The following is a 17,708-nucleotide window of genomic DNA, read 5'->3' as shown; positions in this document are numbered from 1 at the left end:
AATGAGGATGTTGGTGAATCCTACACCCTGATGGCTGTGTTCCCTTCTCACGAGGGTGAAGTATATACACATACTTCCATTTACGGATAAATTCCTTCATTACTGGAAAGAGAAGTGTGCTGCAAATCTGTGCTACAAATCTTTCTAGCTACAAATTTCCTGTCCCAGGCAATTTTACCTGTTATTTTGGAAATGTAAAGAAGTTGCTTGATTTCTTTTTTTGCATTTATGAGTGAGTTTTAAATCGCTATTCATGAAATGCAAAGATTAATCTTACTTGAATAGCTATGTGTGGATATTTGATGGTGCTGTGTAGTTTTGCTCGCACAGACCTATTTTGCACACTAGATTTGCCAAGAACTTGAAGCTCCCTGCTCTTCTGCACCTGTGTTATATGATATGGAAACACTCTTTTCACAGTGAATTTTTATGAATATGGTAAAAATTTTAAGTATGTTCAATTGGGAAGCATGACAAAAGAGCATAACTAAAGTTTCACCTATAATTTTGGTAAATAGTTTTCAATCTGTTTTGGGGGCTTGATGCAATCCTAATAAGGGGGATAACAATTTCATTATTAAATGGGGCTAACATTATTTTGGCTGCAGATTTCAAGTTTTGCTTAAGAAAGTAATTGTCATGATGAATTCATTATAATTTTAATACAAATAGAACTCTCTGACTCCTTTTTCTTAGCACAGTTATTTTGAAATTTATCCCGTTTTGTAGCTGACCTAACTGGATCATACTTTTAAAAAGTAATTCTTCTTTATTTATGGTTTTATTTTTACAAATAATTGATATAACAGTGCAGTATTCACAACATTATAAAATGTGAGAAGAGTATATGTGAATATTGATTTCATAATTGATAAAATTTCTATAATATTGATGAACCCAAGCAGAAGGTCACTGAGAAATATTTATAAGCATTAGGTGTTAAATTAACAGATGTAGAATCAAAGTTGTACATGCATGGTGGGATGGACACTCACCATGAATTCTGATTGATATTAAAATGAGAGAGAGAAATAGCCAGGTAAGTAGTAAATAGAAAACTGTCTAAACATCTTCCCGTGCATCATCTCCATTTTGGCTGATTTTTATTACTTTGTGTATAGGAGTCTTAACAGAATCATCTTTCCATCCCTTCCTGAGGAACAGCCTCTCAGGGATGTCTGGTATCCTGTAGCCCTTGCTTAGAATGAACTCTTTAAATGCTATTATTGTTCCATAAAGATCTTCAAGAATGTCGTGTTCAGGAAGCTTCTTTCTAAAACTCCCATCTTCAAGTAAGACGTTGGGGTCAATTGAAGGTTCGTCATTTACTAGCTTTTTCCACAACTTGGGCTTCAGGTTCGATGCACCATACCTCATCTCCACCGAGCTGGGTTTATAAGGATTCTGTGGTTTCTGGGGTTTCCTCTCCCAGTTTCCTTCCTCTCTGGATAATTTTATCTTCTCCATTTTCTCTAGCCCGATGCTGTCCTTTACCTTTGAAGGGACCTGGGTTACTTTCTTCGTGTAGACTGTATCCTGGGCTGGTGGCCACTCCCAGCCAGCCTCACACGGTTTCGTGATGAGCGCTTCATCAGTGCCCAAGTTTCCAAAAGCAGCAACCCATTTGAAGGATTTACGAATGGCTTTCGGTACTTCTCTGTGAACAGGAGGATCAGTGAGTGAATCCTTTCTGCTTGACTTCTTGTCTTCGTGATGCAAACTGGCTGGATGTGACACAGGAGGCTTCTTTGGAGGTTCCAGGTAGACCTTGGCAGGACGTTTTTTACGAAGCTTTGTGGGGGACTTCGTTCTTTTCCTGGGGCCCTGACAATAAGCCCATGTGTCCTCCAGCTTCCCGTCAGGATCGAGCACTTCCAGCACCTTTAATAAGAGGTCTGCAGGTAGATCTTCCTCCAGATTCGGGTAGAGAGCCAAGGGATGCTTGGTCAGGTGGGCTTCGATGTCCTCCACGAATGCCTTCTGTGCTAGCTGGTCTGGCGAGAGCGTGGAAAACAGGTCTGCTTCTGCGGGCAGCTTTTTCTGACTCTTTTTGGGGGCATGCTGGGGAACTCTGTGAGCAATCACGGGGAGAAAGCCCTCCTTAGGGCTGCGAGTGATCAGATCTTCACAAGGTGGGCAACTCTTCCGGAAGTCGTCCAGCCGCTCTTTCACAAATATCCACCGCCGGGTGTCCAGGGGGGTGGGGAGCTTCGGGAGCATCTTCTTGTGCTTTGCGAAACACTTGGAGGGTAACTTGTCTTTGTACCAGGGCTTGCAGGTCATGCCCAGGGGCATCGGTTCCAGTGGCCCCGGTCCTAGCAGCCACTTCTTGTCCGCCATGGTTCCCCTGGCCCCTGGGGGGGCCACCGCTTCGATAGTTTGCTGTTCCGGCCTCTCCGGTTGCTAGGAGACCGTGTAGCCAGGTGCAGCCAGGTTCTTCCCGGAGGCGGGTCAACGCAGGCGCCCTGTGAAGCCTGCATTTCTCCCAGGATGGGCGGTGGGTGTAAAGCACATTCCTTTCTGTTGTCGTTACTGTTCCGTTGTACGGACGTAGTGCCATTTATTTATCCATTCACCTTTTGATGGACATTTGGGTTGTTCACGGTTTGAGGCTATTATAAATAAAGCTGCCACAAATATTTGTGTTCCTGTTTTTGTATGTCCATGTACATACTTTCATTTCTCTTGGGTAAACTTTAGCTATGAGTGGCATGGTGGGAGCAGGTGATGTTTTATGTTTTAGACCACCACCAAACTTTTCCAAAGTGGTTGTACTAATTAATATTCCTTCTAGTTGTGTATGAGAATGGCGCTTTGTCTACATAGTCCCTAACACTCGGTAAGGGTAGCCATTTTCATTGTGGCTGCTCTAATAGGTGTGTAGTGGCGTCTCATTGTGGTTTTAATTTGCATTTCCCTGAGGACTACTGGTGTTGAACATCTGTTCATGTGCTTATTTGCCATTCATATCTCTCCTTTGCTGAAGAATCTGTTCAAACTTTTGCACTTTTTAAAATTGTGCTGCTTGACATCTCTTGTTTTGAGGATTCTTTGTGTATTCTGGATGCACTATGATCTGTAAATCTTTTTCTCCATCTGTGCTTTGTCTTTCCATTGTCTTAACACTGTCTTTCAAAGGGCAGTTTTTACATTTGATGAAGTCCAGTATATCAGTTTGTTCTTTTATGGATTGTCTTTTTGTGTTGTATATAAGAAAACTGCCTATCCATAGGTCATGAAGACTTTTTTCATTCTGCTAAAATTTGTATAATCTTAGGTTTTACATTGAGATCTGTCATCTATTTCAATTTAACTTTTTAGATGATGAATGATATGGATCAAAGTTATTCTTTTTAGTTTTATTTTTTGCCTGTGGATATCCAGTAGTTCCAGAATTTTTTTTGAAAAGAGGAGCTTTTCTCCACTGAATTACTTTTGTAGCTTTGGGAGTGTAAGTTGTCCCTATTTTTGTGGGTCCATTTCTAGACACATGTTTCTGTTTCATTGAATCTTCTGTCTTTACACCAGTTCTGCTCTGTGTTGATTATATTTTACAGTAAGTTTAAAATTAGGCTGTATTCGTCCTCCAACTTCTTTATTCTTTTACAAAGTTGTCTTGACTCTTATAGGTCTTTTGAATTTCTATAGGAATTTTAGAATCAATTTGTCAATGTCTTAAAAAAAACCTGTGGGGATTTTGATTAGGATTTTATGGAATCTACAAATAAATTTTGAGATAATTGACAGCTTAACAATATTGAGTTTCCTGACCCATGACAAAGGTACATCTCTTCATTTATGTATGTATTCTTTCATTTATCTGAGCAATATTTTGTAGTTATCAGTGTATAGGTCTTTCACATCTTTTTTGTGTTCAGCCTCTCTGAACTTCTGTTTCATCTCTTTTTGCCTTTAATTTCTACTATGGAAAGATATAAAGTTTGTTCTTGCTGAACTATCAAGAAAGCTCTTATTTTATTACTTAAATAATTCAATGGAAAGAGCATGACAGTGAACATTTATATTATTTCCAGACTTGCAAAAGAAACCACCACCAAGATGATGTGTTGTGTAAAGTACGTACAACTTTAATAAAAGAAACAAATCAGCCACTATAACTTATAATTGGAAGCATACTAGAATAATGACAAACCAAAAGTTTTATGAGTTTTAGGAATTAAAGAATTACATCGTTGAAACTCAGCTTTAAACTATCAGGAGAGGCACAAATTATTTCCTATAATAATGCAATAATATTTGGTATAGGGAAAAATGTCAAAGGATAAACTATCATTCCTGATTTCATGAAGGAGAACCATTTCACAGTGGTACCTTGGTATCCACCTGGGATTAGTTCCAGAACTCCCCTTGGATACCAAAATCCACAGATGTTCAAGTCCCTTATATAAAATGGTGCAGTATTTACATATAACTTATGTACATTCCTGTATACTTTAAATCATCTCTAGATTGCTTATAATACCTCTTGCAAAGTAAATGCTGTGTAAATACTTGCCAGCGTGCCGCAAATTCATGTTTTGCCTTTGGGGATTTTTTGGAATTTTCTTTTTCCAAATATTTTCCATCTGCAGTTGGTTGAGTCCATGGATGCAGAACCCAAAGATATGGAGGGCCGACTGTACTACGCCATTTTATATAAAGGACTTGAGCATCCACGGATTTTGGTATCTGCATGGGTCCTGGAACCAGTCTCCTTCAGTTACTGGTGGACAGATGACCGTATTCTTCTTATGGACTCTATTCTTTCTAGCTCATCTCCTCTGCTCCACACTGATGTAGATTCTTCCTTTTTAAATAACAGCTTTATTGAGATATAATTTACATATTAACAATTCTCTCATTTAAAGTGTACAATTTAATGGATTTTAGTGTATTAACAGGATTGTGCAGCCATCAAAACAATCAGTTTTGACACATTGTCACGAACCTCAAAGGAACGCCATACCCATTAGCAGTCACCTCGTCCATCCCCCAGCCGCCTCAGCCCTTGACAGCCACTAGTCTACTTTCTGTCTCTTTAGATTGACCTATTCTGGACATTTCATATGAATGGAATCATAGACTATGTGGTCATTTTTGACTGGCTTCTTTCATTTAGCATACTGTTTTCAAGTTTCATCCATGGTGAAGCATGTATATGTACTTCATTTCTTTTTATTGCCAAATACTAATCAATTATGTAGATATACCATATTTAACTTATCCATTCGTCTGTTGATGAACATTTGGGGTTTTCCACTTTTCTGTTGTTATGAATAATGCTATGAACCTTCATGTACGGAGTTTTTTTCTATTCAGTCTTTTGAAATGTATTAATCTTTTTCCCCCTCTTTAGTGAGGTATAATTGATAATTTAAAATTTCATATTTTTAAGGTATACAACTTGATAATCTGATAAACATATACATAGTGAAACAATCACCACAATCAAACTAATTAACATATTCATCACCTCAGATAGTTACCATCTTCTGTTGTGGGTATTGAAAACACTTAAGATCTACCCTCTCAGAAAATTTCAAATATACAGTATTGTTAACTATATTCACTGTGGTGTACATTAGATTTCCAGAATTTATTCATCTTAAATGACTGAAAATTTGTCCCCCTTGACCAACAACCTTCCCATCTCCCCCTCCCCCCAGCCTCTGACAACCAACTCTACTACTACTATTCTCTGCTTCTAGGAGTTTGACTCTCTTAGATTCAACATATAAATGAAATCATGCAGTATTAGTTTTTCTGCATCTGGATTATTTCACTTAGCATGATGCCCTCCAGATTCATCCATGTTGCTAAAGGCAGGATTTTCTTCTCTTTCAAGGCTGAATAATATTCGTGTGTGTGTCTGTGTGTGTGTACCTCATATTTTCTTTATCTGTTCATCTCTGAACAGACATTTAATTTGTTTCCATATCTTGGCTATTGTGAATAATGCTGCAGTGAACGTTGGAGTGAGTATATCTCAATATCCTGATTTCATTTCCTTTGGATGTATACCCCAAAATGAGATTGCTGGATCATAAGGTAGTTCTATTTTTAATATTTTGAGGAATCTCCATACTGTTTTAAAGAATGGCTATCCCATGTTCTTGGATTGTAAGAATCAACATTGTGAAAATGACTCTACTATCCAAAGCAATCTACAGATTCAATGCAATCCCTATCAAACTACCAATGGCATTTTTCACAGAACTAAAACAAAAAATTTCACAATTTGTGGGGAAACACAAAAGACCCCGAATAGCCAAAGCAATCTTGAGAAAGAAAAACGGAGCTGGAGGAGTCAGGCTCCCTGACTTCAGACTATTCTACAAAGCTACAGTCATCAAGACAGTATGGTACTGGCACAAAAACAGAAATATAGATCAATGGAACAGGATAGAAAGCCCAGAGATAAACCCACGCACATATGGTCACCTTATCTTTGATAAACGAGACAAGAATATACAATGGAGAAAAGACAGCATCTTCAATAAGTGGTGCTGGGAAAACTGGACAGCTACATGTAAAAGAATGAAATTAGAACACTTCCTAACACCATACACAAAAATAAACTCACAATGGATTAAAAGCCTAAATGTAATGCCAGACACTATAAAGCTCTTAGAGGAAAACATAGGCAGAACACTCTATGACATAAATCACAGCAAGATCCTTTTTGATCCACCTCCTAGAGAAATAGAAATAAAAACAAAAATAAACAAATGGGACCTAATGAAACTTAAAAGCTTTTGCATAGCAAAAGAAACCATAGACAAGACGAAAAGACAACCCTCATAATGGGAGCAAATATTTGCAAATGAAGCAACTGACAAAGGATTAATCTCCAAAATTGACAAGCAGCTCATGCAGCTCCATATCAAATAAACAAACAACCCAGTCCAAAAATGGGCAGATGTCCTAAATAGACATTTCTCCAAGGAAGATATACAGATTGCCAACAAACACGTGAAAGAATGCTCAACATCACTAATCATTAGAGAAATGCAAATCAAAACTCCAATGAGGTATCACCTCACACCGGTCAGAGTGGCCATCATCAAAAAATCTACAAACAATAAATGCTGGAGAGGGTGTGGAGCAAAGGGAACCCTCTTGCACTGCTGGTGGGAATGTAAATTGATACAGCCACTGTGGAGAACAGTATGGAGGTTCCTTAAAAAACTAAAAATAGAACTACCATACGACCCAGCAATCCCACTACTGGGCATATACCCTGAGAAAACCATAATTCCAAAAGAGTCATGTACCACAATGTTCATTGCAGCTCTATTTACAATAGCCAGGACATGGAAGCAACCTAAGTGTCCATCAACAGATGAATGGATAAAGAAGATGTGGCCCATGTATACAATGGAATATTACTCAGCCATAAAAGGAAACGAAATTGAGTTATTTGTAGTGAGGTGGATGGACCTGGTGTCTGTCATACAGAGTGAAGTAAGTCAGAAAGAGAAAAAAAAATACCGTATGCTAACACATATATATGGGATCTAAAAAAAAACAGAAAAGGTTCTGAAGAACCTAGGGTCAGGACAGGAATAAAGACGCAGATGTAGAGAATGGACCTGAGGACACGGGGAGGGGGAAGGGTAAGCTGGGACGAAGTGAGAGAGTGGCATGGACTTATATATACTACCAAATGTAAAATAGATAGCTAGTGGGAAGCAACCCCATAGCACAGGGAGATCAGCTCGGTGCTTTGTGACCACCTAGAGGGGTGGGATAGGGAGGGTGGGAGGGAGGGAGATGCAAGAGGGAAGAGATATGGGGATATATGTATATGTATAGCTGATTCACTTTGTTATAAAGCAGAAACTAAGACACCATTGCAAAGCAATTATACTCCAATAAAGATGTTAAAAAAAAAAAAGAATGGCTATCCCAATTTACATTCCCACCAACAATGCACAAGGGTTCCATTTCTCTACATCCTCAACAACACGTTATCTTTTGTCTTTTTGATAATAGCTATTCTGAAAGGTGTGAGATGATATCTCATTGTGGTTTTGATTTGCATTTCCCTGATGATTAGTGAGGTCAAGCACCCTTTCCTACCTTTTGGCCATTTGTATCTCTTCTTTGTAGAAATTTAGGTCTTTTGCCCGTTTTTTAATTGAGAGCTTTTTTTTTTGGCTATTGAGTTGTATGACTTACTGATAAATATTGGGTATTAAGCCTTATGAGATATACGGTTTGAAAGTATTTCCCCCCATTCTGCAGATCGCCTTTTCACTCTGTTGATTGTTCCCTTTGCTTTGCAGAAGCTTTTGCTTTTGATACAATTTCACTTGACTGCTTTTGCTTTTGTTGCCTGTGCTTTTGCTGACCTATCCACAAAATAATTGCCCAGATCAACGTCAAGAAGCTTTTTCCCCATGTTTTCTTCTAGTAGTTTTACAGTTTCAGGTTTAATGTTTAAATCTTAATCCATCTTGAGTTGTTTTTTTTAATATGGGGTGAGATAATTTCATTCTTCTGCATGTTGATATCCAGTTTTCCCAGCACCATTTATTGAAGAGAGTATCTTTGCCCCGTTGGGTGTTCTTAGCAGCCTTGTCAAAGATCAATTGACCATAGATGTATGGATTTATTTCTGGGCTCTCTGTTCTGTTCCTTTGGTCTCTATGTCTGTTTTTCATGCCAGTATCATGCTGTTTTGATTACTGTAGCCTTGCAATATATTTTGAAATCAGGAAGTGTGATTCTTATTTCTCAGGATTGCTTTGGCTATTTGGGGTCTTAAATTTGTTAAGATTTGTTTTGCGACCTAACGTGTTCTATCCTGGAGAAGGTTCTGTATACACTCGAGAAGAATGTGTGTTCTTCTACTCTTGGATGCTAACTACTGTATATGTCTGTTATGTCAGTTTGGTCTATAGTGTTCTCAAATCAGCTGTTTCCTTCTGGATTTTCTGTCTGGATGGTCTGTGTACTATCATAAGTAGAAGTCTCCTACTATTGAAGTCTCCTACTATTATTGTACTGCTGTCAGTTTCTGCCTTTAGATCTGTCAATATTTTTTCCAACTTAATTGATGTATGATTGACAAATAAAAATTTTGTATATTTAAGACATACAACATGAAGATCTATCAATATCTGCTTTATGTATTTAGGTGTGTCTATATTTATAAATGTTATATCACCCTGTTGAATTGACCCTTTTATCTTTATGCAATGACCTTCTTTGTCTCCAAAGACAGTTTTAGACTCAAAGTCTATTTTGTCTGATATAAGTGTAGTTACCCTTGCCAGGCTGGAGAGGCTGAGCCAAGCTGGACAGGGCTAATATGAGAGCATCCCTTTGAGGGCCCACCCTGTAACCCCACCTTTTAAAACTATGGTGCTGCTCCACCAGGGTCAAGGACAGGAACTTGGCACTCTCCATGCTCCTACTACACTCCACCTGGTGCCAGCATCACGTGAAAAAAAAAAAAAAGCCAGTGCCTAGAATTGACTCTCTTTTTTTCTCCTATAGCACCCTAAACATATGTCCAATAAATACATATCCATATCAACCAACTCTTGTGGGAGTAATAAGTTGACATGAGCAAAAGCTAATACATGAGTTTCATGCTAAGGAGGCTTGAGAAGCTAATAGGCTTTTCTGGGGTTTTTTTTTGTTTGTTTTTATCATTTTACTAATATGTTGACCTGCACCTGTGAATCCATACGGCTCATGTATGCCACAGAATCTAACAGGAGGAAGCACGTGCAATGCCAAAATATAAAAAATGGAGGAGGAAAAAAACGAGGCTATCAGAGGAGATACGAGTGTGGATTTATCGCAGTATTTTTGGGTGGCTATCAGTGGATCAGCTCAGAATTCAGTTCAAGATTTGGTATCTGGGCACTGTCCTACATAGGCCCTCCTTACTTAGCTATCAGAGCTTGTAGCACTCCAAACAAGCTCACGATCCAAAAGATTTCAAAAAACAGCTTGTATATACTGATAAGAAATGCTTTTTGTGCTCCCTTTTAAGCATATACATTGAAAAAATAATAGACAATCTAGAACTGTTTCCTTAACCTTTGGGGTCCTTTTCTCATGTGTAAAAGGAAGTGGTTGAAGCAGATTATCTGGCTTTGTGGACCAAGATAATTTCTTCTTTTCATTTGGGTTTTTCTTTTTTAAATTGAAGTGTAGTTGCTGTACAATAATATGTTTTAGTTGTACAACATAGTGATTCACAATTTTTAATGGACCAAGATAATTTAAAGGAAGATTTTTTCATAAATATCTGAAAAATCTGGGTGTGAGGAGAATATTAAAGTATCATCTTAATGATCTCTAACCAGAAACAAAGAGCTTTATCCTTTCATTCAGAACAAAATGAAGTTCTTCTACCTTGGAGATAAGCAGACTTTTTAGGAATTGGATCAATGCATTTAGAAAATAATTTACTCCTCTGTATTAAAGAGTTCCTGGTTTCCAGGCAGGGGTGCAGCTGCCTCCCAAAGTATAAGCCTTTTGCCCCATTGTCACCCAAGATTAGTGCTCTAAGGAAAGAGTTGTTTGCTCTCCTTTTAAACAGTCACCTTATTGTTTCTTTCTTTGTTTTTTTTTCGATCCAAACAGTAATTGAATGAGGCACTCATTTATCTGCAGTTTAATTGTCGTTACCATCTTGCCTCCAAGAGTTTTCAATGTTCAAATGGGTTACTGAAACAGCACTTTCTGTTAGGGAAAAAGGTTACATTGACTGCCCCCTCCCTCTCAGAACATATTAACTCTATGTATTAAGGACTGGCTGGAGTTTTTTTCCCTAGTCAACACCAAGAATGGCATGGGTCAGTGGACACCTCGATAGGCTTGATAGCAAAAGTATTATACAGCCCTTGATATATATTTTAATATTTATCAACTATTGCTTGTCAGTGTTGTGTCCCAGTATCTCTGTGATTCTTTCACTTACCCATGTAAATGGACCAACCAAATTCAACGGAAAATTTGAACAAAAAGCACTTTTTATTGAAATATAATTGATGTACAATATTATTTAAGTTACAGGTGTACAGTATAGTGATTCACAATTTTTAAAGGTTATACTCCATCTATAGTTATTATAGAATATTGGCTATATTCCCTCTGTACAATATATCCTTGTAGCTTCTTTTATACATAATAGTTTGTACCTCCTACTCCCCTATCCCTATGTTACTCCTTCCCCCCTTCCCTGTCCCCACTGGTAAACAGTAGTGTCACTAGTGTGTTCTCTATGTCTGTGAGTCTGCTTCTGTTTTGTTATGTTCACTAATTTGTTGTATTCTTTAGACTCTACATATAAGTAATATCATACAGTATGTGTCTTTGTCTGACTTATTTCACTTAGCATAATACCCTCTGTGTCCATCCATCTTGCCCCAAATGGCAAACTTTCATTCTTTTTTATGGCTGAGTAACATTCCATTGTATGAGTGTATGTATGTAGGTGTATACACACACACACACACACACACACACTACATCTTCTTTATCCGTTCATCTGTTGATGGACACTTAGGTTGCTTCCATATCTTGGCAATTGTAAATAGCGCTGCTATGAACATTGGGATGCACGTATCTTTTCGAATTAGTGGTTTTGGTTTTTTTTTTTTTTTTTTTTTAACCATATGTCCCAGCAATTCCCAGTGGAATTGCTGGGTCATATGGTAGTTCTAGTTTTAGTTTTCTGAGAAACCTCCATACTATTTTCCACAGTAGCTGCACCAATTTACATTCCCTCCCACAGCGCACAAGAGTTCCCTTGTCTCCATATCCTTGACAACATTTGTTATTTGTGTTCTTTTTGATGATAGCCATTCGGACAGGCGTGAGATGATATCTCATTGTGGTTTTGATTTGTATTTCCCTGATGATCAGTGCTGTTGAGCATCTTCTCCTATTGGCCATCTGCCTTTCCTCTTTGGAAAAATGCCTATTCAGGTCTTCTGCCTGTTTTTTTTGTTTGTTTGTTTATTTTGTTTTTGTTTTTCAATTTTTTGCCTGTGCGGCATGTGGGATCTTAGTTTCCCGACCAGGGATCGAACCCGCGTCCCCTGCATTGGAAGCGCAGAGTGTTAACCACTGGACCGCCAGGGAAGTCCCTTCTGTCTGTTTTTTAGTTGGGTTTTTTAATGTTGAGTTGTATGAGCTATTTATATATTTTAGATATTAACCCCTTATCAGTCATATGATTTGCAAATATTTTCTCATTCAGTAGGTTGTCTTTTTGTTTTGTCGATGGTTTCCTTTGCTATGCAAAAGCTTTTAAGTTTAATTAGGTCCCATTTCTTCTCTTTTTTAAATTTTATTTCCTTAGGTTTAAGAGACAGATCAAAAAATATTGCTATGATTTATGTCAGAGAGTGTGAGCAAGAAGGACTTTGAATTATCACCAGTAGAATGGTAGACTACATTTTAACATTATGAAACTGTCTTTAAAAGCAAGAAGAGAAGATCTAATTAATTGTCAAACACTAATAAATGTTTCTGGTTTTTTAAAAAATAAATTTATTTTATTTATTTATTTTTGGCTGCATTGGGTCTTTGTTGCTGTGCGTGGGCTTTCTCTAGTTGCGGCGAGCAGGGGCCTACTCTTTGTTGCGGTGCGCAGGCTTCTCATTGCGGTGGCTTCTCTTGTTGTGGAGCACAGGCTCTAGGCACACGGGCTTCAGTAGTTGTGGCACGCAGGCTCAGTAGTTGTGGCTCACGGTCTCTAGAGCGCAGGCTCAGTAGTTGTGGCACACGGGCTTGGTTGCTCTGTGGCATGTGGGATCTTCCCGGACCAGGGCTGGATCCCATGTCCCCTGCATTGGCAGACGGATTGTTAACCACTGCACCACCAGGGAAGTCCCAATGTTTCTGTTTTTAAATACAGTCCTCGGTTCCTGGTCCCCGCTGACCCGCTAGCCTGGCATTGCTGCCCAGATCTTGATTTCCTTAGAGAGTGAGTAAAGATGGGGGCTAGAAGGAATCCTAACAGATCCTGAGAAAGAAAACCAGTGAATGTTCTTCTGGTTTTGCCACTGGTATGCAGAGTGCATGCATTTATACACATAGAAAAGTGCCCAGAGTCTTCACTTAGAGTCATTCTATGTCTGATTGCTTTCTAAAGGAATCTGTGTAGCTACATTCACAGATTCACTTTTTTGTTATCTGAAAGGAGAAAATGAATGCAGTAGTGCAGTTAAGAGCTCACATGTTAGGTATGAAAAGAAAAAGTGCCGATGGTGATATTTGATTTGTTGCATGTGTGGGAGAATGTTTGATTTTATTTCTGAGAATAGAGTTTAAATAATAAGGTTGGTCATTTCATTTCATAATTATGTGATTTTTACATGGGTTTGGGCATCTACATTAAGAATCGCAAAGCATTTTTTTTTAATAAATTTATTTATTTATTCATTCATCTTTGGCTGTGTTGGGTCTTCGTTTCTGTGCGAGGGCTTTCTCCAGTTGCGGCAAGCAGGGGCCGCTCTTCATCGCGGTGCGCGGGCCTCTCACTGTCGCGGCCTCTCCTGTTGCGGAGCACAGGCTCCAGACGCGCAGGCTCAGTAGTTGTGGCTCACGGGACTAGCCGCTCCGCGGCATGTGGGATCTTCCCAGACCAGGGCTCGAACCCGTGTCCCCTGCATTGGCAGGCGGACTCCCAACCACTGTGCCACCAGGGAAGCCCGCTCAAAGCATTTTTTAAAATATATTTTCTTGGCTGCTGCGCCGCTCAGCATGTGCAGTCTTAGCTCCCCGACCAGGGATCCAACCTACGCCCCTTGCATTGGAAGCACGGAGTCTTAACCACTGGACCACCAGGGAAGTCCCTCAAAGCGTTTTAAAAAGTAGGTTCATTGGCTCATTCATATTGGGGAACGAATTAGGGACAACCAGTTGTCAACCATGACCTGCAAAAGATGTTCACATAAAAATAGCAAAAATTGGGAACTCCCTGGCACCCCAGTGGTTAGGACTCAGTGCTTTCACTGCCGAGGGCGTGAGTTCAGTCCCTGGTCAGGGAACTAAGATCCCATGAGGCACACACAGCAAGGCCGGAAAAAACCAAAAACAGAAATTGTAGAAGAGGGAAAAGCCTAAAGAAAATACACAGTGACTGCGGAGGGGACAAAGATGTAAAAAACTGGGGTATTGTGTGATGTTGGGACAATGCAAATCACTGGACTTTTGTATCCCATTTATTTTATCACAGGTCCCTTGGTTAAGAAAATCTTTGCACACGGTCACTTCTATCTCTGTGTGCGTTCTTCAGACAGTGACCACCAGGCAAGTCTTTAAAGGAGCAGTTGCACAAATTAGTTACATTCAAGGACTTTCATTTCTTCAGTTTAGCCCAAGGCTCTTAATCTCAGCAACAAAGTATATGTGAGACTGGCGCACTCAAGGAGTGTGTCATCTCAAGACAAAAAAGCAGAGTGCCATTCATCCATTGCTTTCTGTGCCACTGCCCACCTTCTAGGTCTTAATACCTTTGGCCCATGGCCAGGGCTCCTTATCTGGTTGACTTCCCTTTAGTCTCTTTCTCACCCCTCCAATAAATCCTCCATACTGACTCTAATTGTGCATCTTTCCAGAACCAAGACCCAGCATGGCATTCTTCCTTCATTGGATTTCTGCAGCTAGAAAAAACCCCAGCTTCTCAGCTGGCCATTTAAAACCTTCCCCAGTCTTCTCCTGACCTGCCTTTTCTACTTTATCTTCTTTACTCCCTGCGTCCTGTACAACTCCATGCTGTTGTAGCTACTGTTTCTGAATGCATCCTGCCCTCATCCACTTTCTGGGTCAAGCTCAAGCTTGCTTCTCAGCCTTGCTGCTAACCCCATCCCTTTACTGCCATTGTGGCAATGGAGTCCTACCCGTCCTCCATGACCTTGTTCAAATAATTCCCTAGAGAACCCTCCTAGATGTCTGCAGTTGGAAGCAACCTACCTTTTGCTTATATTCCCAGAACACTTTGCACCTTTTTCAGAAAACTCTTCAACAGCTGGCCTTTTTGTCAATTACTACCACTGCCTCCCTCTCGCTAGATGATGAGCGCCTTTGGGGCAAAGCCTGTGCTCTAATCATCATTGTGTCCCTGATAGTACCTAGCACAGTATGAATATTTGATGGGCATTCAGGAAACATTTGGTGACAACCTAAGATAAGATTACAGTATGAATATTTGTTGGGCATTCAGGAAACATTTGGTGGCAACCTAAGATAAGATTACAGCAAGAATATCACACAAGTAATATCCAGGAGGTAATACTGAACATCCTGTTAGTTTTAATGGTAACTTTATCTCTGGCCCTATTTGTAAAGACTGTTAGGCAATAAAGAACTTGGTAGATAAAACATTTCTATCCCCTTTACTGAAGATTGTCATTCTGTCTATTTATGCTAAATCTTTATTAGAGGGGTCCAAGTCAAATAGCAGAAACAGTTGAGATTGGCATTTTAAATAGAATTTGGTGTTACCCAGGTGTAACGAAAATTTCTAGTATATGATTATTGAAAGTCAGTTCTCCTGCCATTGTGTAATATATTTTGTAGCTCATGGGTCAAGTGTTCTTCCTTGTTTGTTTTTAGAACCCTCTCCCTCCTGTGTACCGTGGCAAACAGACCAGAGAGAGTTCGTAAAGAGTACTGATAACTATCACTTATATATCTTTTTATCATGTTCTGAGCACTTTACTGTATTTTAGGTTATTTAAACTTTCTAAAATCTCTTCAAGGAAGGACTTGTTTCCTTTCTATGAATGATGAATATTAGGCTCAAAGAGCTTAAAATTTCTTGTCTCAGATCTAACAGTCAGCAAATGGCAGAACCAGGTTCCGGTCCAGATTTTCTGACTCAGGATAGCCCACTCGACCTTGGACGAGAGAACGAAGAAGAGTCGGTCTATAGAAATATCATTTGCAGTCCATCCCCAGACCCAGCCAATATTCCCAGAATATATCTAACCTCGAAAAAATCCTTGTAATGACTAGATTTCCCTGTATAACCAAGCTTATCTATTTGTGTTTCAGCAATACCTGTATTACACTAAAAAATATCTGTGACCATTTTCCAAGATTAGTGTGGTTTGTTCTCTGAAAGAAAGAAAAAGTTATACCAGAGCTTATTAGAGCTCCAAAATGGGGAAGATGGGGTTAATGCAAGTCTTTTTTGTAAATTATCAAATTGTCTTGACCTTCAAGAAAAGTTCAGAAGGAGCTTCCTTCATTCTCTCTTTCTCTTATTTTACATTTTCACCTTTTTCTCAATACCAAAGAAGTGTTCCTAAGGAGCTCCACTCCTGAGAACAGCCTGTCCAGGTCCTTTTGCTCCGTCTTCTCCTGTATTCAGAGCCATCCATATCTTTGCCTTCATGATGCTCAAATTCAGTATTTCTTCAGTATTTCTCTCTTTTTGTTCTTCTCCTGACGGGACCAGCAGGTCATTAGATGCCCTCTCTGTGTGTCTGCCAACCTAGCTGTATTTCCCAAGTCAGAATTGGGCTGTGTGGGTTGACAAATACAAGCGTGCTCTTCGAGATAAGGGAAAAGGATATTAAAATTGAGATTGTCCCAAATCCTTTGCATGTATGGTACCGTACCTATCTATGTATATTTTGTGTTCCTTTATTCTGTAGCTGTAACTTACCATCACATGAGAGCAGAGAGGGACTTGGATACCTCCATTCCTGACTAGATGTGCGATTTATTTCTGTTATTTCTTCTAATTCGCAACACCTCTCCACAGATTCCCTTGGAAAAGAGAGACTGGCTAATTTAGAAGTGTTCCACGGATATGTCATCCCTCTCTCTAGAGTGATCTTACTCCAAATTCTTGCACATAGCCTTCAATAAATATTGTTGAATGAATGAATGAACGAATTGAAATGAAACTGAGTTTATTTTAACTGTGGCACACAGGTACTCTTTGTGGTTCATATTCTCCTGTTGTCCATTCTCTGATTCTTGGCATGTGCCGCAAAGGTGAGGCAAAAGCTAAGCCAGACTCTGAATTTTCCTGATAGTGTCTCTGATAAGGTTGGGCTACTTAGTGACATTAGTGAGATGTAAAAATCTCAGAAGCTTCTGATCTGCATACCTCTCCCTCATCACCACAGATGGTTCAGCCCCAGTTTTATTTGATCGAGACCCCTTGGATGTTGGGAATTTCCCCACTATGCATCTTTATCACTGCAGACTTACACCAAGACTCAAGGTGCTTTTGTTTTATGACTTAAATCTGTAATATCCAGCTCCTGACATATTCTTCTCTGCACTAAGTGAGCTCAGACTTGCCCTGAAACTCAAGATATGACCCTAGAAATGTAAAAGGAGCCTTGATGAGAGGCAAAAACACATCTTCATTCTGCTGCCTGCCCATCAAATTCATTAGCTTGTTCCCAAGTCTAAAAGGAGGGTAAATGCTGAAGGCAGATGATTCACTGTGAAGTGTGAAGTTAATTAAAGTCGTTGGTAGATGTTATATGACAACAGGGGACTCTATGGAGTCTTAGTACCTACTCAGTACCTTTCATGTGTCTTGTGGTTGGGTGACCAGACATGATGCAGCCTAAACTTGAGTTGTCTCTTGCTCCTTTTCATTTCTTCCCGTGGTCATGCAAGATGGTTAATGTTGTTTTCAAAGAAATTCTAGATCGGTTACTTATACCACTGAATTAAACTAGCTGGAGATCATGATCCTTTTGCTTTCC

General features: G+C 39.3%; 1 protein-coding gene across 1 annotated transcript; it reads right to left on the bottom strand.

The window, feature by feature from the left end:
- Positions 1-1,062: 1,062 nt before the first annotated feature.
- Positions 1,063-2,340, bottom strand: LOC103010974 (protein FAM47E-like). Its single transcript, XM_057537630.1, has one exon. The coding sequence runs from the start codon at positions 2,338-2,340 to the stop codon at positions 1,063-1,065; it is 1,278 nt and encodes a 425-aa protein (XP_057393613.1).
- Between the last annotated feature and the right edge of the window lie 15,368 nt (positions 2,341-17,708).

This window comes from Balaenoptera acutorostrata, chromosome X, assembly GCF_949987535.1.
Source record: "Balaenoptera acutorostrata chromosome X, mBalAcu1.1, whole genome shotgun sequence".
NCBI classification, from domain to species: Eukaryota; Metazoa; Chordata; class Mammalia; order Artiodactyla; family Balaenopteridae; genus Balaenoptera; species Balaenoptera acutorostrata.
Note: the sequence above shows the minus strand (reverse complement) of the source record. Positions and strands in the feature narration are given on the sequence as shown.

Bases quoted from the DNA above. Each gene is read 5' to 3' on its own strand.
- LOC103010974 (XM_057537630.1), bottom strand. From the start codon at position 2,340: ATGGCGGACAAGAAGTGGCTGCTAGGACCGGGGCCACTGGAACCGATG.